This window comes from Branchiostoma lanceolatum, chromosome 16 (genome assembly GCF_035083965.1).
Source record: "Branchiostoma lanceolatum isolate klBraLanc5 chromosome 16, klBraLanc5.hap2, whole genome shotgun sequence".
In the NCBI taxonomy this organism is placed as follows: Eukaryota; Metazoa; Chordata; class Leptocardii; order Amphioxiformes; family Branchiostomatidae; genus Branchiostoma; species Branchiostoma lanceolatum.
The window spans coordinates 16,222,560-16,247,288 of record NC_089737.1 but is presented as its reverse complement, the minus strand read 5'-3'; the positions used below and the strand labels follow the sequence as shown (position 1 = coordinate 16,247,288).

Sequence of the window (24,729 nt, the reverse complement as noted above, 5' to 3'; positions counted from 1 at the left end):
TTATTTATATTGATTAACGATAGCAATATCTACATTCCATGTAGTGCTAGGTAGAGACAGTGCCTTATGTATTTGCAGAAAGTTCCTTAAAATGGCAGATAAAAGTCCTGACATGAAGTAATGTTCATTCTTAATTCAAAATCATAGCTTGAGACAGGTAAAACAGATAGTGTTCTGTATTTAAGTCGCAAAGAGACAAAATTATGTGGAAAACATAAAACACTTTGTACATTGTTTGATCACTTGAGTTACATTCTGGTTATACAGCTGGATAGCTGTATGTAGAAAAGAGTTTTGACTTTGTATGTACCATTGATATATGTCCCTGTAGCTCAATTGGTAGCGGCTTCGCAGTTGAGCCTCCTGTTTCCAATTAGGTGGATCCGGGAGACCCCAGATCGAATCCGGGAAGGGTATCCTTGTCGGAGCTGCACCGTCTTTCGGAAGAGAAGCTAAATGGGGGTCCCGTGTTCGAGGAGGTGCCTCATTACTCACATGGGTACCTACTGGCTGAAATAATACAACCTGGTGAATTTATATATATTTTTTAAAGTCACATAATGGCTGGGCCGGGAATCAAACTCACGATCTACAGTAACTGTAACTGAATGCAAGGTGAACACTGTACCCACTACTGCTGGGCCATTGCACCACTGAGGTCATATCAGGACACCAGATAACCACTGGTGATGACAAACACGTACTTATCTTGGCTGGGCGTGCAGTACGGGCCGGTCCAACACTAACAAACGGGGGAGCAGCGTGGCAGGAAAAATAACATCCTGAGTGGGGGAAAGTGCAGTTACCATGGTAACCAAGCACTGAACGTTGTCCTGCCTGGCTCAGGGTAGTCAAAGGTGAAAGATGTGTTTTTGAGAATAGTTTGTACCACATGTCTATGGCTGTTTTTGGTTGATCTGGAGTGTTACCGATCAATTCTGATGGTAACACTGTTAGTAAGTTGTGTCAGCTGCCTATCCCCCTTACATGTATGTCTATGTAAAATGCTTCTGATTCTGATGACTCCCATGGGTTCCTTTTGAAAATCTGCTTGTATTACAGCAAACTATGGCATGATGTGGTGATGTGAACCATACAACTGTGTTCCCTCTGCCCAGAATGCAGTAGATGTGAACCACACAACTAACTTGTTTCTGCCTACAAACTGATGTTCAGAATTATATATATATAATTGTGCTGTGTCTGACAGATATTTTAGAAAATCAAATCTGGCAGAAACCTCCAGAAATGGGGTAGGGAATTTCCCGAGCAGCCTTCGTAACCCCTGCTTCTCTTAATGGGTCAGTGAAGTCAATACTTGTCTCGAGCATTGATATTTCTGACCTAGGGTGAAGAGATGCTGCTACAGTAAGAATTAGTTCAGTGCTTTGATGAGTGGCCCCCTACAGCCTTGCACTGATGAGCGAGTTCGTTAAAAAAAACAATAAAAAAAAAAACAGATGCCCTGATGTGAACCATGCAGCTGCCTTCCCTCTGCCCAGACTGCAGGTAGATTTAGATGGGAACCACACAGCTGACTTGTTTCTGCCCTCAGACTGATGATGAGAAGCCATACAACCAGCTTCACTGATTAAAACAGATTTGGAAATGTGAACCACACATTTCCCTTCCGTCTGCCCAGACTGCACAGTGATGCTAACCATACAACTGAGTTACATGTAGTTGTGCCCATAACTATCCATGTCAATTATAAGAAGCTGTAAGATAGGTGGCACAGATTAAAAGATAAAACAGACAAAAATGTCAACCCACTGGCTCAGCCTGTGATTGATTCTAACAACACAGCTGAGTTACAAATGTAGTTGTACCCATTTCACATTGTAACTATCCCACTGTAAGACAGGTCTTACTGTATAAAACAGACGTATCGATGTCAGCCCCACAGTGCCCTTCTGTCTGCCTAGCCTGTGGATTGATGCCAACCACACAGCTGAGTTAGTTGCACCCATTTCACATTGTAACTATCCCACTGTACTGTAAGTCAGGTTTTACTGTATAAAACAGACTTGGTGACATGAACCCCAAAGTTCTCTTACACTGGCCCAGATGTGCAAAGTGATGCTAACCATACAGTGTAGATAGTTATAACTTATGCCCGTAACAGTCACTAGTAGTGAAAGCAGTAAGACGGGTTTTACAGTATAAAACAGACGTGTCGACGTGAACCCGTCAGTTCCCTTCCACCGGCCCAGACTGTGGATTGGTGCTTTTAAAGACCTGGAGTCGCTGCTGTAATCTTGGCACTAATACAATTTACCAGCAACGTCTTAGCTTCCCTCGTACGTCTTGAGCCAGCTCCGCCGGATTCTTAAGGAGCGAGGAGACGTTGATGGACGTCTTGCCGGGGTGTCTGAGACGGGGAGAGATGCCGGTGTGAATGTGAGACTCGCCGGTTGTTCGTAGCGTCGCCCCGGGCGATACTGCCTGCTGTCTAGTTCGTGTGTGACGTCTACAAATACGGAGTAAACACCTTTTACAGGATCCGTTCCGCCGACATGCAGTTTGCCAATATCAAGTACGAGTTCTCCCCCTTCATGCCACAAGGTAAGGGTTCTGAGCCGACACCTGTTGCCTCGTTAGGTGTTAATTAGTCTCTAACGAAGTGAGAATGTGCGCTGTGGTGTCGTATAATCTGATTCTACAGTTCTTGTTGTGTGATCTTGTTGCGTGATTGAGGGACGGGCCACAAAAGGGGTTTGACCTTGAGTCCAAGGTCATGTATATGGTGGATATCGTGACTGACAGCTGAAGTATAGCTCGCTGCACGTTTACGGATATCACGGAGTAGACAGCGTCGCAAATCTCACATGGAATATTCTGTTATAATTGATTTGAGATTTATTTTCAGTTGTCTGTAGTACGTGTACATGTAAGCAGCTGGTTGGGTTCAGGTTTTTACAGTTTCACGCCCTGGCCCGAGGTGTGTGATTATCCCTGCAGTTGAGTTGATTTGACGGGACTTGTTTACCCACGGTGTGAGCCATATACATTGTAAATCTCTAGTCTACCAATACCAATGAAGCCAGGGGTTTAAAATCATATTTTATTCTGTTTTTCAAAAGGACAAAATGAGTAAAATGTATTTTAAAAACCTTAGGGACAGGCCCATATCTGAAGTCTAGGTTCAAGAGGGTACACGACAAAAAAGAAGATAGTAGTGTGCTACTGTTCACAGTTATGTGATTGTTACAATTTGAATGTGACAGATTGAAAATCATCATATTACAGGGGTTAATCTAAATCAGGAAAGAGGGGCGCTGCGCCCTCTTGTTTCAGCTCAGTGCCCCCTTGTCGAATTCAGATTTTAGCTTAATATCCAGCATACAGCCTTCCCTCAGCGATTGATTCTTCCATAAATACATAGAATTCGCTCCCTTGCCTCTGTGTGCTCCCTCTTGTTCAATTTTTCTAGAAAAATCCCTGATATTATCAACATTTGAATTTTATACTACTACCATCATGGTACAAAAATGTAGCTCCACCTTATGAAATACGAATTTAGTTCTATAAGTGTATGATAACAGCATCACATATTCAACTGTTCTCCTGTACAATTGTACATGATATTTTAGTTGTTGTACATTAGGGTATATCATACAATGTGATGTATATCCTTCTACTGGTGTTGTCTAAGCAAATATGTACCTTATAAAGGTATAGTTTCCATGGTGAAATCAATCAGTCCTCTAGATCTTTAGTGCCGACTCACAAGTGTGACTACATCAGTGTTACAGTTCTCAAGCCACATCATATAAATGATTTATTGTCTTGTAGATCAATACTTGAGTCCTGTGAGGGTCGGTGTAACAACTCTCAGCAGACAGTCGTTTCCCTTCTGGTCAGAGTGAATTGAGTGTTTTTTACAGGGTATGATTCAAATAACTTGAAGTTGTTTCTGTTCCTTTCAGTATCTCAGCTTTTTGGAATTTCAACAGCTACTTGAAAAGGTATCATGCTTCACCTCAACTGAGGATGGCTGATATAATTTTTTTACTGGAATTTCAGCCCACAGTTAAAATTGTCTGCATTTTTAAACAGCTATTTTGGAGTCGTTAATTATAAGAAACTGAAAACTGTCATTATGGATATTGATGGTTTGCTTTCAAGGCTGTGAAAAAAACCCACAAATATTGTAAAACGTTACGTACAAATTAATAAAGCCTGTGAATGGGAGGAGTGTTGAAATATTTCCCTACCTACCTCATACCTTGTGTGAGAAAAGAGAACAAGAAACTGATATTGTTTCACTTCTAGCTATAGTCTGAGTGATTTGGATGTTTTTTACAGGGTATGATTGAAATACCTTGAAGTTATTTCTGTTTCATACAGTATTTCAGCTTGCTGGAATTTCATTCCCCAGTTTAGATTGTCTGGCAGACTGCACTGAGGCAGGGTTTTGTTATGAAGTGGTCAAACGAGATTTTAAGTAGCCATTTTGTCGTTAAGGCACTGAAAACTGTCACTAGGGAGATTGATGGTCTGTTTTCAAGGCCGTGAAAAAAATCACAAATAATTTGATTTGTACGTCTATGAAATGATTTGTTTAAAGTATTTTCCTTCCCACAGTACTATGATATTGTGAGGAAATGGTACATGTAGCAAACGGTGGTTGTTGCGATATCTGTAGCGAACGGTGGCTGTTGCAATATCTGTAGCGAATGTTGTTGTGACAATAAGGTTGTGAAACTGAGTGGAACAAAGGTCATCAGAACATCACAAACACTGTGAAATTTGTAACTCTGTGAATCGGGAGGCCCGGTGTTGGAATATCTCGTACCAACAATCTTGTGTGGGAACAGAACGAGTAGCGAGTGATTTTTATTGCATCACTACTGTGACATTCATTGTAGCGGAATGTTGTCGCCACAACAAGAATGTCGACTATTCAGAACAAAGGCCTGATGAGGTGAGGTTACTTAGCTGCGGGCGGGAAACTGTTGTGATACGGCGCAACAGGGCGGAACAGACTGGATAAACTACCTCTGATGGCAGGCTTAAGTATAGGGCAACCTGCGCATTATAGTCTTATTGAATTGGGGGATGTGTGTGTTTGTCAATGTGTGTTTGTATGTTTGTGTGTGTATATACACGTATGCATTTGTGTTGAATGTGTGTATTTGTATGAGTGTGTGTGTGTGTGTGTGTGTGTGTGTGTGTGTGTGTGTGTGTGTGTGTGTGTGTGTGTGTGTGTGTGTGTGTGTGTATTAGACAATGTTTGTGTGTGTACGTTTGAATCGGTTTGATTGTTTGCTTGTTTCTACTATTCAGCAGAATGAACACAATGTTACATGTCCCTGGATATGTAGCTATAGATACGCAATGTATTTTACCACATTTTATTGTAATCTTTAAAGAAATGGAGAAACGGAAATACTCATTGATAAACCAAGAACCGAGAACCTGAGAACAAATTGTCACATGTTCCTCAATGCATACATAAAGGTATTTTATGCTGACATTTTTTATTTAGACTTTGGAGAAACTAAAGAATTTCAAATCCAGAACCAGACAAATCCTTGAGGCTGCCCCTGTTAGCTGCCCGTCTTCATTTAGTTCCTTAAGATCATTTCCAATCTTGGCTTGACCTTCCGACTGTCTAAGGAGTTGAAGGTCACACGGTCTTGATTGCCTAAAGATAGTTAAAGTCTGAATAAAGTAGTCTTAAAGACATGTTTAACTACCAGGGCTTGAAACACCCACAATTGGAACTTTGCACCTAATTTTGACTGTGGGTACACACTGATATTTTTGTACACTATAGGCTAAAGGTACTGTTGTACACTAGTATACAGAACATTCTTGAAATGTAATAATACGGTATGGGTCCAACATGATCATTTTATTGTAACAGTTGAATCAAAAGCAAATTGATATTGACAACAAGTTTATTGCAAATACATGCCCGAAGGCTAAAACTAAATGCAAGTACTTGTAACATACATGTTGATATAATAATGATTAATACAATGATATTCTAATAAGAATTAGTTCCTCCAGTATCCTACATTCTAGTTATGAAATATACATTGATCATGAGCTAGTTTTGTCCGGTTTGATGTCTCGTTTTGAGCGAGTGTAAGATGAATTTATCCACTTTGTGATTGAAAGAACCCAGTGGTACGTAGTTCATTCAAATGATAAGACAAGTCCCCCCCCTCCCCCAACTCTATATAAATATCTCTTCCTGCCCTCACTAACACTAACAGCAATCCTAACCTTTCCTGCCGCTGGGTTGAACTTAAACCACTCAATTTTAACACTGCCACTTTACACGGAGCGCTAACACTCAGCCGCAGTGGATGATAACTGTCCGCAGTGCGCACAATTGTGCTCTGCTGACGTCAGCACAAAATTACTGGTTGTTAAAATCAGTGGCGATGTAGCAAAATTACCTGTTGTTGAAGGACAATAGTGGCGAGTTAGCGCTGACAGTACACTCCGCTACATTCATGGCTACATGGTTTTGTTGCCAAGTGTAATTTGGATGTAGCCAGTCTGACTGAGTCAGACCAATTCAACTCTGTTATTATACAGTGATGGAGTAGCACTGACAGTACAGACTTCGCTACATGTGTGGCTACAACTGTGACAGTGTAGCGTTGACAGTACACTCTGCTACATTCATGGCTACATGGTGTTGTTGCCAAGTGTGATTTGGATGTAGCCAGTCTGACTGAGTCAGCCCAATTTGACTTTGTTATTATAGTGTTACGGTTGATATGAATTTAGGGGATTTATTAATTTTTATTTCACACAGCTTAATAATATGAATTTTATCTTACCTAGCACACATGTTTATGAATTATTCATTCAGTGTATGAATTTTTCTTTCTTGTAGTTAATGATTTTCTCTTTTTGCATGTAGAACATATGGTGTATAAAATTATAGAACATATGCGAGACAAAAAGACGACTTCTGTTTGATGATCTCAGCATTAATTTTCACCTTTCAAATCCTATAGCTCCTTGTTGTAAGGCCTTACTATGGCAACAACTAATTAACATGACAGTACAAAATAGAGGTATAGAATAAAACTTAACATCCTAATTACTAAAACAATTATAAGGGCTAGCATACATTTTAAGTCTTTGATATAGTGTTATAATCGAGTGGGGCTAATTATGAGTATTTTTTCTTATGACAAAGCAGTCTTTTATATATTTACCTATTTTTGCATTGTGGGAGTTGTTGCATCTAGAGATATATTCAAATCGGTCTGTAGAATCAAGACTCTTGAAACCTGTTATACTTGAACTGAGAAATGTGAATATATTAGTTGTAAAAACGATTAGCCTCTCTCACCTATGTGATGACCTTTCAGCAGAAAAATGGACTTTAAATTCAATCCCCGGGGTTATGATACCAACTGGCTATGGCTGAAATTAGTTCTAAAAATAATGCTGCCTTTCTGACAGGCCTGTCTGTGAAAGTGAAAGTTGATTAGTGATAACGAGGAGGTGTCTAAGAGATAATTAGTCTGGAGGTGAGTCGGTTGAGAAGCGTTTACCGTCTGGGGATCACACATTGAACAGGGAACGTGAGACCTACCGGCATGTCAGATAGTTTGGTATATCTGGGGTTATTACATGTACAGGGATCCAAGTTCAGGTTCGGAATAGGTGTAACAGTACAAAGTGCACCTAACCTAAAAATTTAGTCATACGGAGGGTGAGAAAATTTTGGGTGCACAACATAAAGTAAAGTACATGCATGTCAGCGAAACCTTAGATTTACCAATCTTGTACATGTACAGGGTTCCAAATTCATCCTAGGATTTCTAATAGGAATACAAATCTACATGTTGTAGGTGCACTGGTGCGCCTATCCTGAAAGTTTAGGAGCACAGAGAAAGTTTTGGGTGCACAACATAAAATAAAGACAGATGTCAGCGAAACCTTAGATTTACCAACCTTACATGTACAGGGATCTAAATTCATCTTGGGGAAAGGTGCAGTGGTGCCTAACCAAAACATAAGTTGCACAGAGAAAGTTTTGGGTGCAAAACATAAAATAAAGTACGTCAGCAAAACCATTGATTTATTAACCAGGTCCTTATAGTACAGGGATCTGAATTCATCTTGGGAATACATGTCGGTGCACTGTTGCCTAACCACTTTGAGGTACACAGAGAAAATTTTAGGTGCACAACCGAAAATAAGGATCGCAATTCAAATTCATTTTTGGCAATTTTTTGTCACCCTTATTCTTTTAGCTACATCAGTTTCTATAATGTCTAAGACTTGAATTCTTTGATTCAGTGCTGCCGTTGATATTCTAGTAAGTAAGCTATTTCGCTTGACTAGGGCATATGTAAGAATTCTGAGCCATGGTACCTGGTGCCCTTGAACTCTGAACTCTCCCTATGAAACGTGCCGGTGTGGCTGAGTTATTGTGTAAACCTGCGGCCTGTATTCTGCCCACTGCCTCGTTCAGTTATTGTGAACCTGCTGTGAAGATTTGATGAGCACGACTCGAGCTATCGGGGCAGAAAGTTCACATGCAGTCTTCAGGTCCTTAACCATTAGGGGTGGTTTGGGGAGGGGGGGAGTTAGCAAGGTCAGAACAACAGCATCTCAGCTATTGGAGAAATTGCATTGGATTTATTGCATTCAAGATTGATTAAAGGATGTTACTTATAAGATTTTAATACACTCACTGCCACAGATAGATTTGACTATATATTTAGATGCAACAGCTCATACAGTGTTAAAATAGGCAAATATATAAAAGATTGTTTTGTTATTAGAAAAAATAACGATACTCAAAATTAGAAAACTTGAATCATGTAAAACCTAAGATAGTCATTTTGTTGTAGTGAATAGTTTTATTCCATACTCATGTCTTGTTCTATGTTTACTGTTGTTGCCATACTTTGTACCTGCTACAATGGTCGCGCAATAAAGTTCTCATATAATTGTTTGAAGCTATTGGAGAAATGGATTTATTACATTCAAGATTAAGGAAAGGATGTTAAACTAGTTTGAAGCTATGAGAAGCTTTCAGGCGGCATCCGCCATCTTTCTTCAGCTCATGAGGAGGGGTCGCGACATTTAAGATATCTTGGATTTGTCGCATCACTTTCAGTTTACGTTTTCCTTGTAGCTAAAGGTTTCTGTTAATTTCAAATGTATATTTTGTTGTATAGTATGGTGTACATCTGATTATCTTATTTTACCTTGAATTGTTATTTATCTGGCTTTGAAGTTTGAGCTCAACTTATGTTTGTTATCTGTTTATTGAAACACATAATTTCAGTGTGTCCTTCTGTAGAATATGTTAGTGTTGGAAGAAAGTTTAATGTATTATGATAACTACGAACACAGATGAGCTTCCATGATAAACATTAGTTTGTAAACTCTGCAGCTGTATATATATATATACAGAGGAGTGATGATGATCATGATGATGACGCTGTGATTTTCCCTGTTGTTACAGAAGCCTTGTTGGCAGAAGCGTACACACATGGGGGTAAGGCACTTCTCATTACAGCCATATGTCAATCAATCAATCAATCAATCAATCAATCAACCTATCAATTATTGTAACATGTATTGTAAGTATGAATTGATCTGTCCATTATAAATGACCAACCCTTCAATCTGGAAAATCAGCCGTTCAATATTTCATTGATCAAGTATGGAACTATTTTATTGGTAATTGTGGATAATCTGATTGATAATCACTGATAAAGTTAAATGAATGTGTTTATAAAAATAGCTGATATTTGAAGATAAAACTAAGCGTATGAATTTTTTCCCCATGTTGCTCAATACCGTTAACTGTTGGGCTGCTTGAGAAGTTAGTGAAGTGAAACTCTTTCTCTAGATCTTCAACGTCAGAGTTTTTAGGAATGAGCGCATCGCCTGACCTTCGCTCTCCCTGTTTGGTAGTTTTAACCGTTCCCTGAATCTTTGTGACAGTCGATATATCAGAAGCAAAACAAATTGGATCCCAAAATACCTCCGCGCGCGTCAGATTTCTGCATAATGCGTCAGACGCGTGTGAGCAGAGTATGAACTGATTTATTCATGGAAAGGGTTCAGTTCAGGTAAAGGCCAACCTGAAATGTTCGTAAGAGGGGGGCAGAAAGTAGTCGCTGGGATTTGAACCAAGAACCTTGTAAGTGTGACTATACTTACTACTCAAATATATACATGATGAACAATGAAATAAAAGTCTGAAGGGTTCAGTTGATGCTACGGCTAACCTGAAACCTGTGTGTAGGACAGAGGCAGAAAGTCTTTTGGTTTTTGTCCAACAACTTTGAACAAGTCCTTTCGTAGGGTGAGGGTCCCAATCTGGACCAATGTTGTGAGATTGATTTAAAGTCTCTTCAGAAAGGACTGTAATCCCTAGCTACCAGTACTAGTGGCGCACAAGTCGAATGTTCAGTCTTCTGTTGGCCGGGAATTGAACCCACAACCATCTGGTCCACAAGTGTGACTACCGTACTATTTTTGTAAATGGGAAATGAAAGTAAAGTTTAAAGTACTAAGTAAAGTTTATTGCTCAACAAGTGTAACAGGTACAATGTATGTAGTCGGCAGGTACAATGTATTAACAATGCTATTGAATTCTACAAAATTTAAGTCTAAACACTACGGTATACAATAAGAGTAATACAGAATACATATGTGGAAGTATGTTACATGATACACAGGAAACATCAATTGTTTGCATCAGAGATTAATCGATTTCTTTTTAGAAAAGAGGTAGATACAAATGTATGTAATGCAAGCTGAACCACATGTACATATTCCAGTCTGCATTCCAGACCTGCCTCCCCCTGCCTATATCTAGTTGAACTTTGCCCTAATCCGATTAGCCGTGGTGACCTCCGACCATGGGAGGTCAGGGGTCAGTGCATCAGCTGTTTGAAGGTCGCAGTCCCCTGGGGGATTCTGGGACTGATCTGATCCACAGTAAGCTGTGATTTCCGGATTTGGGCCCTGTTGAAGTAATTTGTTGCTTCAAGAGTTAGGCGCAGTTTACATTACGTTTTTCGCGTCAGCGGCGAAATTTCCCGCTGTCGGGAGGCCGCTGTCGCGACGTCTCTAGACACACCGCCCGGAAATCTGACAGACACCTGCGGTGCTTGCATTTCGCCATCTTGTAGAAAGTATCGGGCGCAAGCATAACGAAAGCAAGAAACAAAATTGTATGATTGTACAACGATAGACGGCGTCTCCCCGCCCGTATTAAACTACAATGCAAAGCCTTGTTTATGTGTAGATATTCCATGCTCATCACTCGTAAATGTGGGGAGGGGGGCACAAGTACGATAAATATATCCGCGGGGAAATGAATGCACGGCACAAAAGTCGCCGCGGATCCCGCGAATCTCTCTCTCTATATATATACCGGGGATCTAAGTAGACTTACAGTATGCTAATCAACGCGTGCTTTATGCTAATCGCCGAAACCCTGACTCCCGCTGACGCGAGCCCGACGTATTCTCTTTAGACGGAGTTTGAAGTTGACGGGGACTCCCGCTGTGCTGACGGGCGACGGCTTCGAAGCTGACGGGAGAAAATTTGTTGACAGCGGGACTACGTCGACGGGAATTGTCTTTACACGGGGTTCCCGCTGTCGCCAGTGGCGCTGACGCCAGTGGCGCTGACGGCAAAAGTATAATGTAAAGAGAGCCTTAAAAAACCAAACAGGAAGGCCAACATCGAAGGATAAGAAGAAGAAGAAGAAGGAGAACATGAAAACTGAGTCTGAGGGGAAAGTACATGTAGCAGTTATACATTCTCAAGCATTTAGATAAATCACAAGCTTGCAATTAAGGTAAGACTCCCCTAAAATCTGGACCAATGTTTAAACTGGTTTAACCCCTTAAGCTACCAAAGTCAAACGCATGTCTGTTGGCCGGAATTGGAACCCCCAACCCTCTGGTCCACAAGACTAGTGTGACTACTACAGATGTATACAGTATATATAAATCTTATGGTTTTAGTGGAACAAATCCTTTAGCAATTGCAAGATGATAGTCTCCGTATGCTTACCTGGACCAATGTATAAATTAGTTTAAAGTCGCTACAGAAAGGACTGTAACCCCTATAGCCAGCTACCAGTGGAGCACAAGTCGAACACTTGTCTGTCGGCCTGGATTTGAACCAACAACATTCTGGTCCACAAGTACGTGACTACTATATCCGTTCCCTTCGAGCACTTTCCAAATACTCCAATTAGAGCAGCAGCTCATAGCGACAGGTGGTTCACCTGTTGTTTTTACCTTATATGGTCCTGAGATGGAAGCACCAGGTGGGTGGAATCACGACCTGAGTTTGATTTGAAGTAAATTTGATACCTGGGGGATGGATGTGAAAGATGTGAAAGGGGACATTTTATACATTGTACATTTAAATGAACACAATTTTCTCAGTGAATAAGGTCCCTTACAAAAACGTGTGCCGCAGCAAAGTGGCATTGCACTATACAAGCTACTTGAGAAAGCAAAATGCTTCACCTCAATTGAGGATGACTGCTTTATTCTTACCTTTATTATATATTAGCTGTGTGTATCTGTTGTTGGTTGTTGTTGCAGGGAGAGATTGTATCTGCCTGCCTGCCTACGTGCTCAGGCCAGAACCTGGCTCCTTGCTTTCCAGGAGAATCCTCCATGTAGTCCTGTCCCTTGCCCTAGCCTCTGCTTCCCGACTGTTTAAGTCCGTGTCCTTCACAATTTGGTCTTTCCATTGTTGCTTAATTAGTAATACTCAGGGAGGAAGACGGGTAGGCAACAGAAAAGATGGAGGAGGATATCAGAGAATGGACAGGCATGGCACTAAGTTAAGCACTCGTCTGGTAAGGAAAACAGAAAACCAAGAAGGGTGGAGAAAATTGCTAATGCCAGATCTTCTGTGCTGCACCACTGGTCAAATAGTTAGACTGACAGAGAGACAGATGAGATCAGGTGATTTGAGAGAAGAGATATGAGAGTACCTGAGGGGCTTCTTCATTTCTAAGTGAAAAGGGAGGAGGGTTACATGTAGACATATCATACCCAGCTGATGCCCAAATCCTGACCAATGGGCATCCAGAGCTCAGAGCAGAGCAGGGCAGCCCCCCCCCCCCATGTCCTGACAAGGTCGTGAGATTTACTGCCTGACCTTCAGACTGACCTGCCTTCAGCACACTGGACTGACCTTGAGATAGAGGTCATGTGTGTGGGTGTGGGGGGGGGGGGGGCAGTCAGGTGTTTGACATAACCAAATGTCTTGCTCTTTCCAAATGACACAGAATAACTGATTGCAATCACTTACAAGCATGGCTTCTAAAGTACAAAAATCTAAATAATTTTTTTTAGAATTATAATTCTTTGTCAAGGTAAACCATGTATTGAAGTTCCTTTTTTTTAGATTGTATTTTTTAATGTAGATTTTCCCCTTCTTTGTACTTGTATTCATCCTTTTTTCATTATTCTTGATTCTTAAATTTTTTGATGCAAAATGACGAAAACCAGTCAACTTATGTACATTTTGATTCAGCCTGAAAAGAAGCTGGCCCCCTGGGGTACCTATACCACATGTGCCGTGGGTGTGTCTGGATATAGAACAGAAAGGTCATTAATAATTCACATGGATATTTTAAAGAACACACCAAATGTTTTATTAACAGTCTTAAACAGAAAATTGTACTCTACCAATTTGTTGATTAAACCCTTGATATCAACGAGGCAGAATTTTGATTTGTAAAACGAAATCGTCTTAGATGTGTTATATTTGCAACTTTTATTAAGACATATTAAGTAAATAAAAGAAAGAATTATGGTGACCTCCGCAAGTTGACATTTCCAAGGTCATGCAATTGATGAACAGAAGAGCTCCTTTGGTTTTATAGAATAACAAGGTCGCATTATGTCAGCCTCAATAAGTTTGAATATATGTTTTAATTCTACACAATGTACTGTCCATGCATGCCAGCACAATATTATTTCCTTAAATAGCTTTACAACATAGCTCTAACTGTAGCTATTTTAGATGACCACACTTGAGTCATTGGAGGCATTACTGTAAATGCAGAAATGTTTGTGCTGGTTTTATGTTCACGGTTTTCGCGGCGACCGTTTCACCGCGAACTTAAAATCACCGAGAACATTTTTGTGCCATGCTGTAGCAGTATGTGACCACAGCGCTGCGGCGAATTTAAAACCAATGCGAACACCTTATTTAAGCCTTAGCGCGAAATAAAAACCACACGAACTTAAATGCATTTACAGTTCTTTCATGGTCTTTTAACCAACACATGGTATGAGAATGGGACTGGGGTTACAGCAAATTTGTCATGTTGTAAAGTCAACAGTACTGGAACAGATTTTCTATTGAAGGATTCTCCACATGTTGTCATACATCTAAAATTAAGATGCAATATTGATATTAATGATAGACAATAGGTTTAAGTAACCCATAAAATACCTGCAGAAATCCTTTAGATTGTAATTATAAGGAAATAAGCCAATCGCCTGAAATTGAAATAGAAAATATAGCTTTAATTTTATTGAAGATTTTCAGATAATAAGTCAAGATAATAACTCATAGAAACATTGTCACAAACGTTAAACAAATGTAACATAGTCCAGGCTTTGTGATGACAGAACTTAACAGGACCAGGCAAGACGGGTTTGTTTACATTCTTGTGTAAATTATACCAGCAAAACTTTGCCTCGGGACGTTTTAAAGGGACCATCAGAATGTTGTTTTTGTGGCGAAAAAACCCTATTTGATTTGCACTTTTTTATCAGACTTGTCGGGTTTTTGACAAGTATGTTGTACTGTAGACTATATGTATTTTTGGGTTTGTTTTTTGTTTGTTTTGTGCTTGTTTGTTCGATCAGCTTGTCCTGCAGGCCATTTTTTATTGAGGTCATGAGGGGGGAGGTAGGGGTCATTTGTTTCTTTGCACCTTATTTGTTTATTCATGAGCTCAAATCAACCTGCAGGGCACTTTTCATTGTGGTCATGCAGTTTGTCAATAGAAGAACTCTTACAAACTTATAATTGAACAGTGAGGAGGGACGGAACAGGCAGAATAGAACTAAAATTATTGGTTCAAGGCCTTTTTAATATGTTAAATTTGAGTAAACACAAGGGTGATGCTTGTACAGAAAATTGCAAAATAGGCATTCCCATTGTCACATAGCCATTGTCCGTTTGTGCCAATTAATGATTTTTAGTTCAGTTGATGAAAACCAGCATATTACATTACTTTTACCTTTGAAAAATGTACACGTACCAATTGTAAGGAAAGGAAAAGGAGTTTGATATATCAGACTTCAAGCCTGACTAGACTTATGATTAATTTTAGAACCATTTTTAGCCCAGACTTGGCAGTTTTTAAAGGTAAATTGTCCAGTTTAGGAAGCAAGGTCGTCCATGGGACACTGCAAGGTCATCTGGGCTGTGTCTGCCCGACTTGTTTACATTCCTTGATCACATGACGGCTCGGGTCAAAGGTCAGTGACCGGCCATTTTCCTCTATCCGGGCTCCCAGACTGCTGCGACGTTGGCGTGAAACCGTCGTCTTAGAGTCGTCATGATCCAAGGTACGGCCCTCTTAAATCCTCAAGAAGTGTTCCGAGACATCTTTTGACTCTTCTGCGGGAGTGTTTGGGGCTGTTTGAGAAGTTTGTTGGTGTTATTTAAAGGTTAGAAGAAGCTGGTGTACCCTCCCGTACGTAATAGGAGAAAGTCCTATAATGGATCTGCGTTTCGTAATGAGTTCCAGACTAGGCTACACTGTAATGGGTGTTTGGTCTAATTTTGTTTGCAGATCAATGCTTTTTAAGTGGTTGCAGTGGCGGGGTGTTGTTAGTGTTAGATCTATATACATTGGATAGTTTGGTAATTGTAGAGGTCAAAAATACTCCTAACTTGACCCATAGTTCAGTGGCCTAGCTCCTGGGGAATGTTCTAGAGTTACCTATGCAGTGTTGAAGTAACTGTAGCTTGGTTCAACTTTGTGAGCACATCAAGGCTTTTATTTTTTAAAAGTGATTTTATTGGGCAGGTTTGTTCGGATTAGACATTATAGTTTGGTAATTGAAGAGGTCCGTAAGTCACCCACAGCTTGACCTGTAGTTCAGTGGCCTATTTCGGAATGTTCTAGACTTACATATTATGCAGTTCAAGTAACGGTAGTTCGGTTCAACTTGTGAGGATATCAATGCTTTTATCATAATGGTAATTGTATTGGGCAAGTTTGTTAGGATTAGACATGGATGGTTTGGTAATTGTAGAGGTCGGTAAGTCAGACACTCATAGCTTGACCTAGAGTTCAGTGGCCTACACAGGAATGCTCTCGAGTTACGTACTCAAAACGGCGTCTATGGTTTTGCCTTTTTGTTGTTGTTAATTTAAGGCGACACTGAGTTACAGTATTATTTCTATAACTACAGGCTGTATTGCGATGTACCCAAATTTATCCACCAACGATTCAGACTAAAATAGCTGATAGTTTCAGCAACATGTTGAGAGATTTGCCTAGCTTGGAAAATATGTACTACCTATTTTGTGCAAACAGTTACGTAAAAAGTGTGACGTCATACGTACCAGGGTGTCTACGCTGTTTGGTGAAATGAGTTCTAGACTTACAGTCTAAGGCTAGAAAAATGTTGTGCTGCAATATCGTACTCTGGAAGCAAATGTATCCAGACAATCTAACACATGTGCATTCCTGTCTTATCACTGGGATTTAGCATGACCCACTTTTGGGTAGACCAGAGAGTAAACAAACCCCAGCTTCTTTGTAAAGTTGGTCACCCAGGGAGGGACTAGAGATCTGTGGTCTGTTCTGTCAACAATGGTCCGTCTAGCGACAGGTCAGAGTGGGCTTTTGTGGTTTTCTTCTTTTTCTTCGTACAATTGTCAGTTTTAGTTGCTGAATTTGTCTAGATTACATGTACAATGTACATGTATGTGCAGGACCTGGGGAAAAGAGAGTTGTGGTTTTGTTTTGTCAACAATGGTCCGTCTAACAACATTGGTTGATATGGGCTGATGAAGTTTTCTTCTTTTTCTTTGTGCATTTGTCAGTTTTAGTTGCTGAATTTGTGTAGGTTATATGCAGGAAAAAGAGAGTTGTCAACGTTGTGGTTTTGTTTTGTCAACAATCTGGTCAGTCTAACGACAGGTTGATGTGGGCTGTTTAGGTTTTCATCTTTTTCTTCATACAATTATCAGGTTTAGTTGCTGAATGTGTGTAAGTTATGTACAGGGTAAAGAGATTCATGGTTTTGTTCAGTCAACAATGATCAGACTGATAACCATGTCAATGCGGGCTCTTGAGTTGTTGTTTTTTCTCTTTTCTAAAAAGTCAATTGGGAGGTTTTGCTGCTGAGTTGGTGCAAGTTGTGTACAGGGAAAAAAATTGTGGATTTGTTCTGTTAATGTGTAATTCAATGTATAGACCACAGGAAGAATCGTGGATCTAAATAAAACTCAAGCAATGGTTAGTCTAACGACCAGGTCGTTGTAGGCTTTTGAGGTTTTTATTGTTTAATACAGTCCAGTTGGGAGGTTTTGTTACTGGTTGAATAATGACCTGTCCAGTTTGATGACCTGAGGTTTGGGAGAGTCAGGTGGATGACCTTGGCTGGGTAGTACCTGGCTCTAATGACCTTGGCTGCATGTTCTGTGCACGTGGAGCGGCATGTGACTGTCACATAAGGACAGAAGTAGTTTTTCTGCATATTTGCATTGGTGCAGGTAACTTCAAAATTACGGGCAACTGACAAATAATTTGCACCACTCTGACAGAACATGTACAACACGTGATGAAGTATTAATAAAACTACAAACTGTTGTGAAATCGTTTCAATTTCACAGGTACTACATGTAGTTACAGGTGGAAACAATCTGTAAAAAAACAATCATCTACAATTAGACTTTTCTTTCTGGTCCCATACTACTATCATAAGTTACTCAGAAACATCATGAAACAAAATCTTAATTTCTTAAAAACTGAAAAAGAAATAAACTACAGTGTAAGCTTGTAACAAAGTGTTAGAAAGGTAGAGGACTCGAAGTGTTTCTATGAAGCAGCCAAGTTCTTTCCCAATTATCTTACGAAGGTTTTCTTTTGTCAAGTTTCATCTTTTACAGGTCGCAGCGTGCGGATTTCCCCTGTCAGAAATGTCAGATCGGTGGAAATATCTGTCTGACTGAATTCTGTGGAATGTCAGACTGGCAAACTTCCCGTTTAAACTTTAAATTGACTGTGAGGCTACAGGAAGGAAGCTGAACAGTGTGGTAGTGCACATGGTCAACATAAAGCCTCTTAGGGCTGCTTCTGTCAGCCAGTCAGTCTAGTACGTTGATGAAGGTTAGACATCCAGCTTATAAGATACGCCAAAAAAAGCAGTTACTCAAACAACTGGATATGATTTTGGAAACGGTCAGACGTTTCAAGTAGCATCCACTACTTTTCGTCAGTGACTGTGAGCAAGATCAGTCGAACAGCAGGTTCATAACCACAAACTATGAGTCAGTCTAGTATACATGTAGACTAGTACAGGGCAAACCTGTTAGGGCACACTAATGTATTAACCTTGGTGTGCAGACATTATAAAGTAAGAGTTCAGCAACAAAGAGATTAAAAATTGACAACACAACAGAGAGCAGGGAGGTAAGGTAGAATCTGACTACATAGTTTTTTTTTCACTCTTAATCGTGACCCTCTCTCCTCCACTTCGACCTTGTTGAAAAGCGGCCGTGTTGCCGGCGGAACAAGCATTTAGAAGTTAAACAAGGCCTCGACTTGACTTGACATCCACTCCCAGAAACTGTGTGTACCAAGGCCCCCTCCCCCCTGGGAACAGACCAACATGCCCCCCTCCCCCCTGGGAACAGACCAGGCATTAGCAGACCTGTGGGGAGTGGAGCTGATGAGAGAGGAGGGACAGAACCTCCACTTAATTAGTCATCAGGGTTCTCTGCCTTGTTAGGAAACAGCTTCATCCAAACAACAGAGTGAGCATGCAGGGTGTGAAGGGGATCTGTTGCTGTGTTAGACTTAGAGAGAACTGTTATATTGTAAATGCGGAAATGTCCGCGGTGGTTTTATGTCCGCGTTTTTTTCTTCGGTGAACTCTTAACCACAAACTTAAAATCTGACCGCAAAAAGCCGTTCCATTGTGTGACTGTAGTGCTACTGTTGTTTCAAATGCAAACTCAAAACCACCGCGAACACTCCATTTTCTCCCTACCGTGAAGTTAGATCCCAGCGAATGTTTCTGCATTTACATTTGTACAGTATTAGCCAGTGGTAACCATTTCCAGAGGGTCTGCATGGGGGGTCCAGACAACGCTTTATGCTGAATTCAGAAGAACCCCCTACATTTATGCTAAAATCAAGGAAGGCAATTATGCAGAAGTTGGTCACCAGACTACAAACTACCGTAAAAGAGCATGCAGGCCCTCGTTTCACAGGCATACTTACTTCTAAAGTCGGCTTAGTCCTACGAAGCATAGGCTTTTTTCTGATCATTACAGCCAGAGAGTCAAAATGAGCAGTGTTTTTTTATGGATTCACAATTTACAAAATGTACAAATCTGGAGTTTTCATGACTTGTTGAAAGTTTATTCCTGGGTGTCAGACTCGGAGCAAACATTTTGAGGTTAGCTGCTGCCTACAGAGTTGGGTTCTACATAAACAAACAGGAAGGTTCTCAGTCCAGGGTGTGGGTTCTGGGCTGGACTGGAGCCAGAATGTTGGCTCAGGGTCACAGATGGACTGAATTTACATGACAGTACCCCTGACTAGTTTCATCAGGTTGGTAAATCAATGGCCAACAGAGTTATTTGTACAAAACCAAGTATTGTCTATGTGCAAAGAGCTTAAATCCATTACATGGCAGTAGTAGATAGCCTCCTTCGCAGACTTCCTAGAACGGCGGCATACGTATGGGGGGGGGGGGCACACACAAGGGAGTTATGTAGCCGAGGGAGTTGTGTAGCCGAGGGGTGACCCCCCCCCCCCCCCCCCCCCCAATACATATGCCGCCGTTCTAGGAAGTCTGCGAAGGAGGCTAAGTAGTAGAGCTGTCTTGAAATTTAGGACAGCAGCAGCATGGCAGTTGTACAAGTACAGGTGTCTTGAATTTTAGGACAACAGTTGTACAGGTGTCTTGAATTTTAGGACAACAGTTGGACAGGTGTCTTGAATTTTAGGACAACAGTTGGACAAGTGTCTTGAATTTTAGAACAACAGTTGTACAGGTGTCTTGAATTTTAGAACAACAGTTGTACAGGTGTCTTGAATTTTAGAACAACAGTTGGACAGGTGTCTTGAATTTTAGGACAACAGTTGGACAGGTGTCTTGAATTTTAGAACAACAGTTGTACAGTTATCTCCCATGTTTTGTTCAGAGCTGCTTGTTTTTCCAACATGCGGTCGTCCAGAATAATTTCTGTTTTTCTGGCTGACAAGTTCTGACATCCTGTTATTCTGTATTGTTACATAAACATCACCAGACTGTACTAAACAGTAGACTGGTACATGTTGGTCAGGTTTTCACCTTTAGCACACTGAAGTAGGCAATTGTCTACCAAAATGTTCTTTCGATTTAAGGGGGTTAGGCAGCAGGGTTAGGGTAAAACTGCAGGCTGTTAATTAGAAGCTTCAGTCAGAAACGATCTCAATGCCATTCCTTCACTTTCATTTTCATTTTCATTTAGGCCATGTGGATTTGATCATAATTATGGATGACATTCATATGGATGAATTTGGCCAGAAAAAAACTTGCCTTCATCATGAAATCTACATTCTACAACATTTGTATTTGATATTTCTGCTGCAGTTTACTGCACATATTTTCTCATTCTGCGTCTGATTTACATTTTGCAGTATGGTCAAACCCATTTTTTGCGTTTCGGCGCCTTCGCGCCGGAACGCAATGTCCTGGCTTTTACCTTCGATGCATGCTTCGATGCATGCTGGCATGCTGTTTGGTTCAACACTGTGTCGCACACCAGAAGACCTTATATGGCAATACGTTCCCAAATCCTTGTATAGCCGTTGCCTTATATGGCAAGGGAGCACGAAAAGGCAGGTAGGCTACATTTGCATGACACACAGGAGGGCGACCGCATGTAACTGCTACAACTGTTCGGAAATATCATTGCATTGTGGTTTCGGACTTTGATATCCTGAAAAATGACCATATTACATCTATTCCACAAGATTGCAGAAGAAAAAAAATGATTTCGTCAAGAAAACGACCAAAAATCGGCATAAATGATACCATATAGTGAGGTTATAGCATTACGTACAGAGTGACGGGTTACGTACCGCAGCTTAGCCCATCTGGCAACGCGAAGCACTTCGGACCCAGAAGATCCGGGTTCGTGTCCGTGCATGGATTTTTCTTTTCCTTTTAGATATTGAATATCAAAAATATATATTGATATTATATTAATCTATCAATATCATATTTATGAATATCATTTTTTCATTTTTTCATTAATAAATAAAGAAATATTTTATATTTGTTATTTTTAAATATTCATTTAATATATACAAGGCCTTTGTCTTATGAACAGGACTTCATAGATTCCAAACCCGGCATTCGAATTTTTCTGTTCATTGTAATGGAAAATACCGTGCAGCGGCTCCTATGCGCGGTAAGATGATTCTTGCAAAACACTCGCCACTAAACTTCTATCCCCGATGTAAACAGAGGCTCTTGATGTTGTTTGCAAAACAGCGATTCTTTGTTACAGTAGCAAATGCTCCATTGTTCAGTATCGACTTCATTCAGACAACACGGACGTGGAAAGTGGCGCCGCTCGGCACAAAACTATGGGAATTTTCATGAATTTTAGCAAAATTACCCAGGAAAATAAGGAAGAAATGTTGTAAATGCGGAAACCAGAATAATACGGATGAGGTAGCTGTTGATTTGTTTGACATTTGGTAGTCATTTTAGATAGAACCTTAGCTGTTATGAACTTCTATTTCACTTAATTACCATAGTGCTGATGATTCAATGGTGCTTTTTCAAATTTTATGTTTTATTGCGTGCCATGTACATAATTACATTGATAGCTTTTATAATGAGCCTATTGTACATTTTACAAATAAGTACAAGTTGTAGGCCAAGACAAGCTTTTTCAAAAGCACTTAAGTTAAGTGACGTAACTTCAAAATTGCTTTCCCCAATCTGCCTTTCTCTATTAAAACAGTACTCATTTCCCAAAATGACAATTTTTCTTATAGACTGAACAGCCCTTGAGTGACTTCCTCTGGCAGATTTTACTTCAAGTAAAGGGAAAAGACAATTCACACTCATAAACGTAGCCGAAACGCCAGCTTTTTTTAAAAGCTCTTGTTTCTGTCCTCTTCTTTTTATTGTGGATTACAGACGAAATTGATGTGTGCCCAGATGTCAAATATCCTTAGAATGAAATCAACATGGCCTTATGGTTCTTGGGTTGAATGGAAAACTTGCACCTTTATGCAGGCTAATAGAATTGTTGTGACCTGGTGCACGGCCTCAGTACCCAAACCACCGGCAAACTCATCCAATTTGAGAAGGAATCAACCTCCACCCTTTAGGTGGTTAATCACATTGTGGTTATCAGAGTCCTCAGTATGTGGGCGGAAGGTTATTAGTTGCCATGGTAACATGACAGAAGGCTGGTTGCCATGGTTATATTGATGTGTCCTCTCCAGGTCTGGTCTTATTTGGGGATGGAAAATTTTGTGCTTAATGATTGTGATATTATGAATTCGCGAGTTAGTATGTTGTGTATCTTGAAATAAAGGCTGCCTATAGCTTCAAAGCCTTTGTTCACTATATGTTAACACAATGATTAAGTGTAAATAAAACATCTTGTAATTGTGTTCACTGCCGAAGTGAATCGCATTGTGGAGGTGGACATAATTTTTGTACAGTATGTTATAAAAATAATAGAGCTGAACTGGAGAGGAGTTTACATGTGATATCTGAAGGAAAACCTTCCCTAGAGCAGGCTAAATTTGGGCTCTGTAATCATGTAGTTTTGTAGAAAGGTTACCTGTGGCCTGAAGTCTTGTATGATATTTCATGTTATTAATATGATAATAGAACTGAATTGGAGAGGATTGTGTACATGTGATTGTTCTTGTTAATAAACCTTCCCTAGGCTAGATCTGGCTAAATTTGAGGCCTTGAGTCTTGTATGATATTTGATATTATACTAGAATTGAACTTCAGAGAAGTGTACGTGTACATGTACATGTGAGGTGTCTTGATGTTCTTAATGAGAAAAACCTTCCCTAGACTTTAGCTGGCTGAATTTGGCCACTGTTTTTTTGTGCCTTTGATATCGTTTGTAGTTCTGTAGAAAGCTGAAAGGTTATTATCAGAGAGAAGTAGAAATAGAACTGAACTCTAGAGGAGTGTGTACATGTGATATTATGTTCTTGATAAGGAAACGTTGCCTAGAGCTGGCTGAAGAGGTTTTTGTGCCTTTGGTAAATCGTTTGTAGTTTTGTGAAGAGGCTAGATGCAGCCTGGAGTCCTATGTGTGATGTTTGATGTTATAATATTAATAGAATGGAACTGCAGTGAAGCAACTGTAGTGTTTATCCAGTCTTCATTTCATTTTCAATTCAATCTACAACATGAAAAGATCAAGCAACAGATATAGCTGATGTGAAGTATCATACATGTACCTCCTGGCCTTGTAGTTAAGTAGTATATACACAATTATAGACATAATCGTTTCTATAACAACAGGACATACATGTACGTGTAGCCGGAGGGTGTGTGTTTTTCCAGGAATCTATGTATCTGTTAATGAAATAAAACAGGTCGAAACAAGAAAGAACAACGGGAGTTGAGTTTAAATTTCTGCCTTTCAGAAACAATAATTGTAGCTTCATGAGAAGACTGTCTTGTGCTGCGGTGCTTGTATCATTACAATGCATCTTGTGTCAAACATGTACAGCCCCAGCTTCCACTAGTGTGAGTTAAAGATTGGACTGATCTTGTGTTGTCAGAGATTTATGCTCCATCTGTATTTCAGTATGAGGAAAGCACTGTGCAAAAAGGATGGTTCTAGTAATCTCCAGACTTCAGACTATTATAATGATCAGTTTCTTGTTTTAAAATGAACTAAATCCGATTGTTTGTGGATACTCTTGTGTCCCCTGAAATAGGAGGGCCTCTAATTTCTTAGCTTTCTCAGTGTAGGGCGACGCTCTGCTAAGCTAATAGCCTGCTTTGGGATCACTTTCACTAAATTTCCCTTCTTCCCCCCTGCTGCAGTGTCGTTACCGGAGCCGGTGCACAGCACGATAAAGGGGGACCCAAATTCTATCCAGTTTCTTAAGTAACTTACCTTGCGTATCTTGATATCTAATCTTCATCAATGTACATGTATGTGGACAGATTGTTGCTGTTCCTGATTACTGACGAAGAGCGTTTTTCTTCCCCGCTTTAGTTTCGTTACCGGAGCCGGTACATAGCGTCTGTCTTCCCTGTCACGACCAGTGGAAGATTGGCAGCTCTTCAGTGAGCTAAACTTGTTCGAAATCACTTTCGCTAAATTTCTTAGTGTAGGGCATCTAGAAGACGCCATGCTAGCTAACAGCCTGCTTCTAGATCATGATCACTTTCACTAAATTTCACTATTCTTCCCGCTGTAGTGTCGTTACCGGAGCCGGTGCACAGCACGATAAAGGGGGACCCAAATTCTATCCAGTTTCTTTTCATTTTCCAA

General features: G+C 40.3%; 1 protein-coding gene across 1 annotated transcript in view; it reads left to right on the top strand.

Moving 5' to 3' along the window:
- Positions 1–24,729, top strand: part of LOC136421575 (oxysterols receptor LXR-alpha-like) — a 60,296-nt gene that overhangs the window by 28,075 nt on the left and 7,492 nt on the right. Inside the window, exon 3 of the mRNA XM_066409000.1 lies at positions 9,458–9,490. Within this exon, the coding sequence (XP_066265097.1) occupies positions 9,458–9,490 (33 nt within the window). The remainder of the gene's footprint in view (positions 1–9,457; positions 9,491–24,729) is intronic.